This window comes from Diabrotica virgifera, chromosome 6 (genome assembly GCF_917563875.1).
Source record: "Diabrotica virgifera virgifera chromosome 6, PGI_DIABVI_V3a".
NCBI lineage: Eukaryota > Metazoa > Arthropoda > Insecta > Coleoptera > Chrysomelidae > Diabrotica > Diabrotica virgifera.
The window spans coordinates 208,720,242-208,736,186 of NC_065448.1; the positions used below are offsets into that span (position 1 = coordinate 208,720,242).

At 33.2% G+C, this 15,945-nt stretch overlaps 1 protein-coding gene across 1 annotated transcript in view; it reads right to left on the reverse strand.

Moving 5' to 3' along the window:
- Positions 1–15,945, reverse strand: part of LOC126887179 (carbohydrate-responsive element-binding protein) — a 226,091-nt gene that overhangs the window by 113,651 nt on the left and 96,495 nt on the right. The window contains exon 3 of the mRNA XM_050654565.1: positions 14,642–14,715. Within this exon, the coding sequence (XP_050510522.1) occupies positions 14,642–14,715 (74 nt within the window). The remainder of the gene's footprint in view (positions 1–14,641; positions 14,716–15,945) is intronic.

A 15,945-nucleotide genomic window follows, 5' to 3' on the forward strand; every position in this document is an offset into this window, starting at 1 on the left:
AATTTCCAGACCAAAAATTATCTTTATTTTTTCATGAGTAGAGGTCACTGTTGAAGAAATAATTCAAGGCCATGGCCTATAAACCCCGAAAACATCGTACCATTATTATAATTCTTTGATGGTCGCTGTTTTGAATCGATCTTTAATAATTTTTCATTTGCTTTTCTTGAATACTGCGTCATTATTAAACGTTTGCAAGATTATTTAATTCTTCGAAAAAACAATACTAATATATTAAACTTTGGACGACTAGGATGTACAACAAAATTATGTTATTATTACTAAGTTGATAACGGCGTATGACGTGAACACCTCCAGTAAACACCTGCATTTTCTATTGTTCGCACATTATGAAGTATTTTATTCTTCATTTCACTTTTTTGCAATGTAAATATGAAAGACAATACCGTTCCTAAGCAGCTAATTTACAAATTTTTTTTTTTATTTCTTTAACAGTCTAATAGAATAGAATATATTATTATTTACCTTTGTCATATTTGGTATTAACGAAGTGACTCAAGTGATTATTTCTCTGTGGAATATCCACGCTATTCCAAATAGTGTTAAATCTATATTTACATAACATTCATACGCATTTAAATTATTGGGATTTTTGCAACATTTGATAACTTATCTCTTTACCAAGTACAGAAGATTTATTTAACACAATTAAGTGAATTTATTAAGACTGAATTCTGTATTAGGCCTGGATCCCGCGTACCAAAAAAAAAGTTGATTAATAGCAAGCTGAAAATTTTTTAATAGCTTAACGGTGTCTAGTCGGACAAACTTTGATGTATGGGAACACTGGAACAGGGGAAGTTTTAATTGTGAAACATTTTAATTGTGGAACGTGTCATCCTGACAAGTTATGATTGCGAAAATTAGCAGGTTGTTTTTAAGTTTATTCAATAGTAAACTTTATATAGTATATGAAAAAATATTTGTCCGACAAATATGTTGGGCATTTTAATAAGTCCGACACGTAGAACATGTCAAATGACAGAACTTATATTGGTGGTAAATAGCAGTCTGATTTGTACATGAGAGTTTAATGAAAGGGTAACAAATCAATTGAAAGTTCTGTCCGACAAAATACACAGGACGTTTTCGTAATCTGACGTTCGAACCCTGTAACCGGTTCCATAATTAAAACTTCCCCTGTTCCAGTGTTTCCGTACATCAAAGTTTGTCCGACTAGACACCGTTAAGTTATTAACAAATTTTCAACTTGTTATTAATCTGTATTGGGTCCTCTACTTTTTATAGTATTTATTAATGATATAGCTTTGGTAACTAATTCACTGACTGGGGTTAACATCATCAGTTATGCGGATGATACCAACATTCTAGTCACAGAAACATCTGATTAAAATTTGCAAAATAAAACTACACAGATACTATCCACCATCAACAGTTATTTCTTATCCAACAAACTAGTTTTGAATGAAGAGAAATCAAAGTATATGATTTTCACGTCAAATAATTTATTAAACCATCAAGCCACTATAGTCCTGTCGCCAGGGGGGGTACAACGGCCTCCTTAATTCAGATGGACTTACCCAAGTTTTATTTATATATTTTGACCCGTAGAATACGAATTTTTTGGGTAACAGTTGATCCGGATGTCGATAAGATTGTTATAGACAAAGAACTTGAGGAATTCCATAACAGCGATTTCTCGCAAAACAAAACATATTTTTGTATTTTTTGGGTCATTTTAAGCAAAAAATATTCCTACAAGTTTTTTCGTAGAATGCATAATTTTCGAGATAACCGCGGTTGAACTTTCAAAAAATCGAAAAATGGCAATTTTTGAACCCGAATAACTTTTGATTAAAAAATAAAGTAGCAATTCTGCTTACCGCATTTGAAAGTTTAAGGCAAATTATATCGGTTTTGATTATTTGCATTGCTAAAAATTAATTTTTTTACTGCTGAACAAAGCTATAAACACATAGTGTTTCCCGTGCCTAATACATGCGTTTTAACGCATGCTACGTAGACATTGCCTCGCTTGCACTTGTAGCTACTCTACCTACTCGTTAGATTTTAAATGAGAAATCATTGAAAACATCACTCACGCACTAGGTGTTTATAGCTTTGTTTACCAATAAAATAATAAATTTTTAGCAATGCAAATAATCAAAACCGATATAATTTGACTTAAACTTTCAAATGCGGTAAGCAGAATTGCTACTTTATTTTTTAATCAAAAGTTATTCGGGTTCAAAAGTTGCAATTTTTCGATTTCTTGAAAGTTCAACCGAGGTTATCTCGAAAACTATGCATCCTACGAAAAAACTTGTCAGAGCATTTTTTGCCTACAATGACCCAAAAAATACAAAAAGATGTTTTGTTTTGCGAGAAATCACTGTTATGTAATTCCTCAAGTTCTTTGTCTATAACAATCTTATCGACATCCGGATCAACTGTTACCCAAAAAATTCGTATTCTACGGGTCAAAATAAATAAAAAAACTTGGGTAACTCCATCTGAATTAAGGAGGCCGTTGTACCCCCCCTGGCGACAGGACTACTATACAAGCAGCAATAGATAAAACAGACTGCACTAAGCTGCTGGGGGTCCTTTTAGACAGTAATTGTAAATGGTCAAACCACATTTCTAATTTGAAATCCAGATTAAGTAGCGGATGTTATGCATTGAGAATTATTTCACGTCTCTTTAATACATCAATATTAAAAATAGTATATTTTGCTCATTTTTACTCAATAGCCAAATATGGCATTGCAGTCTGGGGTTATACCTCTGAATTAGAGCAGATATTCGTACTTCAGAAAAGAGCTATTATGATAATGTATAAAATGAAATTTAGAGATTCTTGTAGAGGCATCTTTAGAGTAAGAACAGAACAAGTGGGTCGCGGTGGAGGTGTCGGTCGCGGTCCATGTCGACATCCATGTAAAACAAACACATTGTAATGAATGGAAGCGAACAGAGCAGGTAAGTCGCGGTGGTGGTTTAGCGCGATGCCATCCAGGAGGTTTAAATCGATGCTTTTGAAAATAAAATGGGTTTGTTTTACATGGATGTCTACCAGTGGCGGTCTCAGAGTCAGATTTTGGAAGGGGCGATGGTCTGTTGCAGGGGGGTCTGGGGGGTGCAGCCCCCCAGCCGGAAAGGGGGTCCGGAAAATTTTTAAAAATATGGCAAGATTTTGAGAGTTTTAAAGGCATTTTATTCATTTGAACAGTTGATGGACCGAATATGGACTGACTGTCACTTAGTGGTTGTAACGAACGGAGAAAAAGGAAAACCACTTATTATTATTATTACAATTAGTATGAGTGGAAACAGTTTAACACTATAATAAAAAATAAAAAAGCTAGCCTCTAAAGCTTGTTGTAAATATTGTTCAGCTAACTTAAAAATAAAATATTCAAAATATATTTTGTATTCTTGTGATTGTATCAAAAACCAATTTAGAACTATTGAAAACAACTCAAACTCTAATAGACAAGGTTTGTGGGTGATAGTATTTTTCAATGGCAAGCCTCTGAAGCAAGTCTCATCTTTCTATGTAATAATAGAATCAGTTATTACATTATTGTTAATAAGTTATTATTTGTGAATAAAGACATAAAAATGATGTTATGGAGACAATAAGTTCAAAACTATTGTATTGATCATACTTATTAAAACAACCTAAATTATTAAATAATATATATATATATATATATATATATATATATATATATATATATATATTGTTGTGATCTTGATTATTGATATGAGATAATATTCTTATATGTCACTTAATTTAATCAATGTATTAATACTAATCTAATTAATTAACCAGATCACATATCAATATGTTTTCAATCTCAGGGCGAATTATAAATTAATTACTTACTTTCGTGGCTTCAAATATTTCTTAATGGTTCCTAATCGGGATAGAAAAGAAAAGAGTAAAAAAAATACACATATGGGTTACAATTATAATCAAAATATTTTTTATTTTATTTAAAAGGCAATCAATGCTTAATATTTGCTATTTCTTATTATTCTTAAACATAACATTTACAAATGGGAATCTTATTTCCTTTTGGTTTTCAATTGAAAGTTTTTATTAACATTTAACTATTAGGAGTTATTAGCAACAACTCTATTTAAGTTTAATGAAGCTTTTCTGATATTATTGATTATGTTATTCAATTTTTATGTGGAATTTAATACGAAAAACCCATACATTCATGTCCAAACAAATGAGACTGACCTTTTCCTGGTGAACTGAAAATGTCCTCACACAAAACCCGTTCCTGCTATCCTTGGCTGCGATCAAACCTCGTCCTGGCTTCCAGTAATGTACTCCTTTGAAAAACTAGCTCGAATAGCTCTCGTTCCTTGCTTCTGTCGTGATGCTGTGTTATACCTTTTTCGAAACTGCAATCAGCTACCGGGAACTCTTGGCTCAAGGAGGTTCTTTTACTCTCAACCTGGCCTACCTCTTGTTCCACGATAGATACTCCACACTCACGGAACTACACCGGCTTTCTCACTCTCCGTACACTACCGTCTACTACTCGACTTCACTTCTCGACAGCTCAAAACATTCTGATCTCTATTTGTCATTCATTCCCCTGCTTTCTAAATATCCCTTCCAGATTCACAAATCAAACTTCCACCACCAACTCTCATTCGCAGTATTCCTCAAAACCAATTTTTAAACTTTCTAAATATGCTTAATGGATTTCAAAGAAAATAGTTAATTCCCATTCTAAAATTACTTTCTACTATATACAAATTTTAATGACCTACTCTCTATTTCCACTTAGTCTTATTTAGCATCGGCTAATGATCGATCCTTCCGCGAACAAACGATAATGGCCTATTATCGATTTCACTTGAGTCTTATTTAATCACTTCTTAAAATTAAATATAACAATTTGTTGTATACAGGTTGTTTTAAATTTATATGCCCGTGGTTGAGAAAATTGAAAATATTTTATATTAAATTGAATTCTGTTTATAATTATCAAAATTTAATTTTCATATCAAATAGAAATATAACAAATCCCCGCCTTGTATTCGATAAAATTTATCTGCTTTTTTAAATAAATTTTCTCGAGGCAAAACCAACTCCCTGTATATTTCCTTACTTTAATCTACGTCTTATATCCTAACTTACTATCTACTTCATGGAATTCTGTATTTTATTCGTGATATTTGTATACATCGTGAATATTATAAATTCCTCGGATCTTTTCCGAGTTCCTGTGCCTCAACTCATAACTATTTATCCCATTTTCATTATTCACGATGTACGGGCCTTCGAAAACAGGCATCAACTTTGCGCAAATGCCCCCAGGAAGATTTGATACTCGTAATGCCCTCACGAGTACTTTTTCACCCTTTTGGAAAGTCACTGGTCTTCTTTTTCTATTTTGTTCCTGTCTTTGGATATATTTTTCGTTGCTTCGCCGTAATCTTCTCTGTACGGTTTCAATCACCTGGTGATATTCTTTTGGCTCTTGGTCTTCCCATGGCCTTATCGGCAGTACACCCTTCATGATGTATTCTGGGGTCTCTTTTGTTACTGTGCTCGGAATTGTATTTAGATACCTTTCTATTTCCGCCATTTTCCTGTCCCAGTGGCGATGTTGACCATCTGTTGCAATGCGGAGAAATTTCGTCACTTCCTGTATGAATCGTTCAGAAGGATTACTCTGTGGATGCCTGATGCTGACAAAATTTGTCTCTATTCCTCGTTCTCGAAGTTGTCCCTTGAAACGATCATTTCGGAAATACGTTGCATTGTCCAGTAGAATCTTTTTTGGTGTTCCTACTATGGCTATAAAATTGTCGATTTTTCTTAATATTTCTTCCCCCTTTGTGGTGCGGCAACTATATAATTTTACGTATTTTGAAAACACATCCACCATTACCAGAATATGTTTGTTCCTTTTAGTGGTCATAATTAGATCGCTTAACATATCTATTGCTACAATGTCTAGTTTGTTTCGGGCTTCAATATTTTTGGCAACATTTTCGTTTTTGAAATTCCGACTCTTATATTTTTGACATACATCGCACTTCTGGGTAATTTCCTTTGCAATGCGGTAATCCTGTCGGCTTATGTAATTTTCTCTAAAAACGAGCCAAACTTTTCTGCTACCGATATGCCCATTGTCCTCATGTAATTTCTTTATTATCTTTTCGGCCAATGTCTGTGTCACTAAATATAGTTCCTTTCCGTCTATTCTCTTAAAATATATGTTATTTTCTACTTCCGCTCTTCTTTTCTCTCTTTCCTCTAGGTCTTCCTGGTTTGTCCTTATCTCATTTAAAGAATATATCCCTTCTTCTTGTATTAATCTATTTAGTCCCACCTGTAGAGTAATTGTTTCCTTTTTTCCGGTGTCCTCATCCCGTGTTAGAGCGTCGGCTATTATGTTGTTTTTTCCTTTTATATATCGGAACTCAAAATCATACTCCTGTAATAATAGAATGCCTCTATGTATTCTATTATTTACTAATCTATTCTTCATGATATGTACTAAAGCTGCATGGTCTGTTTCGATTGTGAATTTTGCTCCCAATAAGTAAAACCTCAATTTGTTTACGCAATATAGTACACTGGCAAACTCCAATTCTGTAACACTATATTTTCTTTCATGTGTTTTAGTCACTCGAGATATAAAACATATCGGTACTTCTTGGTCGTTTTGTATTTGAGACAGAACTCCTGCAAATTTTTGTATGGACGCATCAGTTCGGAGTATAAAAGGTAAATTGTAAATGGGGTGGTATATTTTCGTTCCTTTTGAGAATTCTCGTTTTAATGTTTCGAAAGCTTCCTCCTGTTCTTCTTTCCAATTCCATTTTATTCCTTTTTTAAGCAATTTTATCAGAGGAATTTCCTTTTGGCTCAAATCGGGAATCAGCTTTTTAAAATAATTTATCGTGCCAAGAAAACCTCTCAATGTTTTCAAATTCGTTGGTCTTGGGTATTCATCTATGAGCTTGACTCTGTCTTCGGCTAATCTTACTGTTTTGGTGTCCAATTGAAAACCCAAATAAATGACTTCTTTTTGAAAAAATTGACATTTTTCAATGTTTAATTTCAATCCCGCTGTGTCCAATTCTTTCAGAATTATTTCTATGTGTTCCAGATGACTCTGAGTATCTTGTGAAAAAATTAATAAATCATCGATATAATGAACTATGAAATCTTCATGGCGATTCAAAATGGTATGTAGAGCTCGGACGAGTGCAGCACAAGCACTCTGCAATCCAAATGGCACTACCTTAAACCGGTAGACAATACCATCAATAGAAAAAGCGGTGTAGTTTCTACACTTTTCAGCTAACGGTATCAACCAAAAACTGTGTTTTAAGTCAATTTTCGAAAATATGTGTGACCCGGTGATTCTTCCAAAAATGGCCTCGATGTTTAGAGGTGATTCATATTGTGATACAGTGTGCTGGTTGATATTCCTGGCATCTAAACATAATCTCAATTCTCCATTGCTTTTCTTTACTATCACAATCGGGTTAACATACGGTGAATCACATCTTTCGATGATTTGATCTTCCAACATTTTATTTATTTCTTCTTTCACCTCTTGTCGATACTTGTATGGAATCGGGTAAGTCTTTGATCGAAAATTTCCCAAGTTTTTCACCTCAAATGAATGTTCGTACTTTTTAGCCACTCTGTTTTCCTCATTGATCAAATTTTCGTAATTTCTTAACATCAACCGCAATTCTTTTTCTTTCCCTTCTCCACATATCAATTTTCTGTCTTTTTTTTCAGATTCTTCACACATGTTTACCGTGCATTCCGCATCCTCGTTTGCATATACCTCCTCTTCAAATACCACTGTTTCAATCATATTTTTTTCACTTTCATTTTTTTGCTTTATTTCTTCTTCTCCTGAGCTCGTCTCTTCTTTTGAGGAATCCCAGGTTTCCTTTGTTTCTGATACTCTCAAATTTTCTTCTTCTGGGCTCAACTCTTCTTTTGAGGAGCCACAGGTTTCATTTTCTTTTATCTTTTTCTGACCTTTTCTCCTTTTTTTTCTTTGTCCTTGCTTCGCTGCCAAATTCATTTCCACTGTTTGTTCTTTACCTGATTCGTCCGTATTTTGTTTCTCATGTTCCTTGTCCTGTTCTTTTTCTTCTTCTTCTGTTAGTTTCATCGTATTATTTTTAAAATCTATCACTACATGTTTTTCTGCCAATTCGTCAACTCCTACTATCATGTCATGTGACATGTTTGGCATTATTACACATTGTAGTGCATACATTTTCTTACCCAGTCGTACCATTACTCGTATGCCTTCATTTATAGTTGCCAATGTCCGTTTGTTTGCGCCCACTAAATTTACCCTAGGTATTTTGTAAATTAAATTTGTTAAGTTAACTTCTTCTATTAGTTTTCTGTTGACCAATGTTATTTCAGATCCAGTGTCTATCATAATTTTAATTGGTTTCTCGTTGATAAATCCATCCACAAATTTTAAATTAACTCCATTTTTCTTTTCGTTGTTTCCTGCCAATTTAATAAACTCCTTGGGGTGACAAAAGATTCCTGTTTGATTTTTGGTTTTTAGTGAGCGCCGTCGTGAAAAGACGCCGGTTGCTCATCGTTGTTTATATTTTCGTCATAATGTCTCTCTCCGTCATATTCATCTGTCTGGGTATTATTTACTTCTCTTCTATTTTCTCTTGGTCTGTCGGATCTGTTTCGGTTTTCTCGATATCCCTGTTCATTTTGTCTACCATTATTTCTGTTTTCTTGATTTGAGCGTGTGGTGGTTCTATTCTGGTATTCTCGATTTCTGTCCTCATTCCATTGCCTATTTCTTTGTTCATAATTTCCTCTTCCGTTGTCTCTATTTTCGTTTTCCCTTCTGGGATTAAAATCTCGTCTTGTATAGTCCCTCCTATTTTGATTTCTATCTCTGTACTCTTGTGTTTCTCGGGGCCTGTAATCTTCTCGCGACCTTCTTGATTTTCTTTCTCTTAGACGTGATTCTCTTATTTGTAGGAATTGGCATAAACTATCTATGTCTTTGTAGTTTTGCAATGTGATATGGTCTTCCAGCGTTTCCTCGAAATGTCTTGCAATCAGTTCGACTAATTGTTCCGATGAGTAATTATATTGTAAATGTTTTGCATTATTGTAAATTTGCAAAGCATATGTCCTTTCTGATACACCCATCCTATCATTGTATTTCCCATTTTGCAATTCCTTGTTAATTTCCAATTGTTGGACCTTTCCCCAGAAATAATTCAAAAATTTTTGTTCAAATTGTTGCCAATTGCCGAATTCTTCTTCTTTGCTATCGAACCATAGGCTTGCTTCATATTTGAGATGGTTTCTGATAGTTTCTTTTGCTGTTTCGAAATTTCCGATGTGCTGTATTTTCTTTTTCAGGCTATTTATGAACGGCACTGGGTGTAATCTTCTTACATCCCCGCCAAACCTTATCTTCACGTCATCTGTGCTATGTATAACCATTTCTCTTCTTTCTCCGACATTCTGTTGCGTCCTGTTTTCGGTGACTTGTTTTTCTATTTCTGTGATTCTTTTTTCCACTTCTTCTCTGTCTACTTGAATAGCATTTTCCAACTTATTTTACAAATTTTCTATTTCCTTTTTCTGGCAATTCGTTACCTCCTTTATTTTGATTTTGATTTCTTTAATCTCTAACTCCTGTTTCTCGCTCTTTTCTGCAATCTCTTCTATTTTTTAACCATTTCCTTCTTAATACTCTCTATATTTCTGTTGTTTTCTTCTATGGCTTGTTTTGTTTCCTGTTGATTTTCATCCATTTTTTTCTGTGTTTCATCCATTTTCTGATCCAATTTTTGTTGTGTTTCATCCATTTTCTGTTCTATTCTTTGTGACTGGAGTTGCATCATTTGTAATATTTTATCTATTCCTGATAATTCTTGCTGTTCTGATGCCATGATTGTCGTGTCTAAAATATCTTCTTGGTCTGAATGTTCTTTTTGTTTTTTGTTGTCTTTGCTTTGGCTTCTTGTCACAGACATTTGTTTTCAAGAAGTACTGTCCCCGCCAAATATAAAATTTTACTAGTATGTTACCAAGACGACTTTTTCTCACCCAAATATTATAAATTGTCAATAAATATATCAAATGTAAATATCGTAAAAATAAAATATTAAATCAGTTATGTAAAATTTTGTACCTAAAGAGATCTAAAATTTTATGTTATCAAATGTAAGTATCTCACTTTTTACCACAGGCATATAAATTTTCAAATACCGGCTTTACTCTTTCTATCCTTCAAATTTGCCACTAGAAATACTTTACAATGCCCTCCACGTTGGACGACAGTTGTTGTGATCTTGATTATTGATATGAGATAATATTCTTATATGTCACTTAATTTAATCAATGTATTAATACTAATCTAATTAATTAACCAGATCACATATCAATATGTTTTCAATCTCAGGGCGAATTATAAATTAATTACTTACTTTCGTGGCTTCAAATATTTCTTAATGGTTCCTAATCGGGATAGAAAAGAAAAGAGTAAAAAAAATACACATATGGGTTACAATTATAATCAAAATATTTTTTATTTTATTTAAAAGGCAATCAATGCTTAATATTTGCTATTTCTTATTATTCTTAAACATAACATTTACAAATGGGAATCTTATTTCCTTTTGGTTTTCAATTGAAAGTTTTTATTAACATTTAACTATTAGGAGTTATTAGCAACAACTCTATTTAAGTTTAATGAAGCTTTTCTGATATTATTGATTATGTTATTCAATTTTTATGTGGAATTTAATACGAAAAACCCATACATTCATGTCCAAACAAATGAGACTGACCTTTTCCTGGTGAACTGAAAATGTCCTCACACAAAACCCGTTCCTGCTATCCTTGGCTGCGATCAAACCTCGTCCTGGCTTCCAGTAATGTACTCCTTTGAAAAACTAGCTCGAATAGCTCTCGTTCCTTGCTTCTGTCGTGATGCTGTGTTATACCTTTTTCGAAACTGCAATCAGCTACCGGGAACTCTTGGCTCAAGGAGGTTCTTTTACTCTCAACCTGGCCTACCTCTTGTTCCACGATAGATACTCCACACTCACGGAACTACACCGGCTTTCTCACTCTCCGTACACTACCGTCTACTACTCGACTTCACTTCTCGACAGCTCAAAACATTCTGATCTCTATTTGTCATTCATTCCCCTGCTTTCTAAATATCCCTTCCAGATTCACAAATCAAACTTCCACCACCAACTCTCATTCGCAGTATTCCTCAAAACCAATTTTTAAACTTTCTAAATATGCTTAATGGATTTCAAAGAAAATAGTTAATTCCCATTCTAAAATTACTTTCTACTATATACAAATTTTAATGACCTACTCTCTATTTCCACTTAGTCTTATTTAGCATCGGCTAATGATCGATCCTTCCGCGAACAAACGATAATGGCCTATTATCGATTTCACTTGAGTCTTATTTAATCACTTCTTAAAATTAAATATAACAATTTGTTGTATACAGGTTGTTTTAAATTTATATGCCCGTGGTTGAGAAAATTGAAAATATTTTATATTAAATTGAATTCTGTTTATAATTATCAAAATTTAATTTTCATATCAAATAGAAATATAACAATATATATATATATATATATATATATATATATATATATATATATATATATATATATTTTAAGATAAAAACTATGAGTACAATCTAACATGGTCTAACAGTAGTTTCATTGCGAATCACATCTCAGAACTGAAATGTCTCTCAAACTATGTTAGATTTTATTAGTTTCGTATCTGAGTTTAAATTTTCCGGGCTCAGAGCTACCGGATGCAGCACCGAAAACTGAGGTTAGCTAATTTAGCTTCGGTAGATATGCACGGAGACAGCCGGTGGGTGCTGCAGTCATGCGGCACTAATTAAAACCACTTCAATGGGTGTCGTAGGCTCGTAGTTGACATGTTTCACGCTAGATTGGATTGTATGGTGGCACTGCACTTGCACTGTAAGAATTTACCGCCTACTTGCCTCTTTTAGTATGCAAATCGCAATATTTTACGATAAATACAAAATAATGAAGGTAAATTTGATAGGCTGTACATAATATGTTGTACTCCGTACCCTCAAAAGGCACTCAGTTTTCTTAAAATGTTACGTTTGTTTGTGAGTTAATAGCCTAAGCGGTAGGCCTGTGAATAATTCTCTATAGCCTACGGTACACCAAAACTACAGGTTTTCTTTTAAACCCGTAAGTTAAACCCAAGGCAGCTAAAGATATAAATACGAATGAGTTAAGGGCATAATTAAAACAAACTTACCATGTCGATGTCGTCTTTTGCAGTTGCACATGGAAAAGGAAACGCTTGAGCAAACTGACACTTATTTATAGCCCTTTGACTTTGCCAGGCATTGATACACGGCCAATATGTAGCAACTAGCAAGGCTAGCAAGCAACGTCTGACTGAAGAAGATTTGTTCTATTCTCTGTGATTTATACAGTGTTGCCACTGGCACTGTGACTTCAACGACAACATTACAGAAACGTCACTGTGGATTTGATGTTGTTACGTTATATCAAAACTAACCGTAGGCTATTAAAATAATCTGTCTACGGACGTTTTCACACTGTTAGATTATTTTGTCCAATAATAGCAATGCATTAGTTCGATCTCACACTTCGGATTAATATGTATATTAACTTCTCAATTTTTCAGAAAACTAAGGTTTCTGGGGGGGGGGCGATGGCCCCCGTCGCCCCCCCTTGAGACCGCCACTGATGTCTACTGCGCGGCCTACAAGGATGCTTCCCTGTGATTGGTCCATTCGAGGCCAAGTTGGTCATTACCTGCGCTATCTGAGTTGATATTTTTTATATAATCCCTTTTTTGTATTCAGTTTATTTTTGAATTTCTAAAGTAATAATTAAATTCAGTACATTTTTGAAATATGAAGGAGGATCTGATTATTTACAGCTGACATTTCATCAGTATCATCACTTGACTGACACAACATCGCAAAAGCACAGTCTTTTTGTCATTCAAATTTCATTAAACTGCTTCACTTGATAGTGATTCTAGCTCGACTGACAGCGCAGGTGACCTCCTTGCTATGTGCTGTCGACACACTTAACTAGTAGCATCCACCGCGACCTACACCTCCACCTCGACCCACTTGTTCTGTTCTTACACTTAGACAAAACAATATTCTTACAATTCCTGGTGTGTATATATTTTCGTGTATAATGTATTTACATTACAAAATTTATGAATTTAATAAATTTCAATTTAACCATGTTTATTCAACAAGATTCAGAGACAATCACTTTATGCTTTCACAACATCGTTCTGTTTTGTTGGAAGGTAGCACACATTATGCAGCTATAAGTTTCTTTAACATTACCAATAGATATACGAATGAATTTACATCAGCAAAACTTTCGGAGGTGTATTTATTAATTTATATACTTTTAAGATGTATGTCTGTAACTTTGACTTGTCTCATACATGTACTTTATATAACGTCGCATGTGATCAATAAATTTGACTTGACTTGAATCAACTCTTTTTTTTGGTACGCGGGATCCAGGCCTTATAGGAATTTAGTTAGACCTTGTAATTTCACATAGGTATAGGTCTTTCTGCTACTCATATATCAATAAGAAGCCCATAATGGAACGTTTATGATAAAAGTAAATTCGTCTTCTTAAGATAGTATGTATATGTTAAGAAGACGAATTTACTGAATTGGGTACTAAATCAGCAAACCTTTTATGTTACATTTTATTAAACAACAGTTTCAGAACACCTTTTTTGTTTACCCAGTTCACATTAGTTGCACTTTTATTGACAAATCTGCCATTTGTCTATTGAAAATCCATGTGTACTTGCATTTAGTCTATGTTGTGAGGCCGCCCCGTATGAAAAAAAAGGTTCTTTGCGGATTCCTGTTCAAAAATATCCCCTTTAAACAAATCAGAAGGGTAACAAGCGAAATTTTTGAGCAGAAATTGAAACAATTTTTTTAAACAAATTCAAAAGATCACCTTTTTTGCCCTGAAAAATATTTTTTTAGGTTTTCTGGGTCGTTTTAAACAAAAAGGGTAACTTGCCATTTTTCTCAAAAGTTGATAGTTTTTTAGTTATAAACGATTTAAAACTTGAAAAACACGAAAATACGCATTGTTGAGGCTTGAAAACTCGTAAGTATGTAAATTATTATTATTATTGAGGTTGCCAAGTGCCTAAATTGAAGTTTAAACATTCAATTTCAAGATGTTGACGAGTAATCTGGGCTTATTTCAATTTACATTGTTGTTTTTAATTGTCAATTATGCGTGTTCACTCGACTTATAAGCCGCCGCGCGTCGAATTATATGGTGCGTCTCTGTCGCAGTATATGATTGGCGTATTTAATTGGCACATTGGCAATAATATTGATTGAGTAAGTAAATAAATTATTTAAAAAAGACTATGTTAATAATAAATTATAAAATTTTACTAAATGAAGTATTTGTTGGGAATGTTTCGAATAGGTAGGTACATATAACATAGTGATTAATAATAATTTGTTTACTTTAATGTAGTTAATTTCTCCTGAAAACCTTTACTAAATAAAATCAAAATCTAACTTACCTCAGGTTTATTGTGCGTATCTACATCTAAAGGAGAGGCAAATTGACAGACCAAGGTGTGTTCTTTCTTGATAACTGAAATGAGAAATTAACATAGTTAGAGTCAAGTGTCGCTTTTATATAAGATGTTTCTTGTAGACCGTACATTAGACATTATCTCTAAAAATAATTAGATTTGAAATCTGAAAATTTACCCTTCAGCATATCAAAATACTTATGTCTGGTTGCACTAACAAATCTTAAGCTTCAGCTTGGCCCAGCTCAGCTTATAGATAGAGCCGCTTTAAGTCTCAATTACGTTGCACCATAATTTTCGATTCTTATCTCACGTTGGCACGTGGCAAGCTGAAAATTGATCTAAGACTCAATGGTGCAACACGTACGTTTCGTAAGCTGAGCTTAAGCTTAAGATATGTTGGTGCAACAAGGCATTAGTGCTTTGGGCAATGTTTTATTACACTCGTTGTAAATATGTAATAAAAAAAATATTTTTAAGAAACGCTTTTCTTCAGTTACGAGTGACTAAAATTAAACTTTATACAAAAATCAACTAAAGAGCAAAAAATAAAAAAATCTAACACATTCGTCAAAGAAAAGCGTGGCGCGTCTTCATCGAATAAACGGTTTTCGCACCACGCTTTTCTTTAACGAATGTGTTAATTTTTTCATTTTTTTTTATTTTTTGCTTTTTAGTTGATTTTTTTATAATATGTTTAATTTTAGTCACTCGTAACGAAAGAAAAGCGTTTCTTAAAAATATTTTTTTCATATTTTTTTATTTTTTACTTTTTAGTCTTACACTTTTCAAACATTAAAATATATAGTCATGTTTATTAAAATATGTATAAAACACATGATGTACAAACATGAAAAGTAGTCGGAATCGGCAAAAAATTTGAAACTTTATTGTCTATTTATGAAGCATAATGTAAACAATTAACGTAAAAAGTGAAATTATGTATAGTTCACATAATTAGGTACAATCTGTAAAAGTTTCAAGTTTCTTCATTGTAAAAAACAAGAGAATTTAAGCATTTTTCGTTAAAATCGTTTTTTTATTTAAACAATTAATAAACAAAAAAATTTTTTATTGACTATTCGTGTATTGTTCCCGCGAATGCATATGTCTGCAAATTTTTAGTCATTTGCATTGAAGAAAAGGTAGTCACATTAACGTCCAAAGATTTGACCCAAACGATTGAACTAAAGAAAAGCGTTTAATTAATTAATAAGACAAAACGAATTCTAATGTTAATTGTAGCACAAAACGTCTCTACCGGTGGTTTTTCTAAGACTACCATAAAA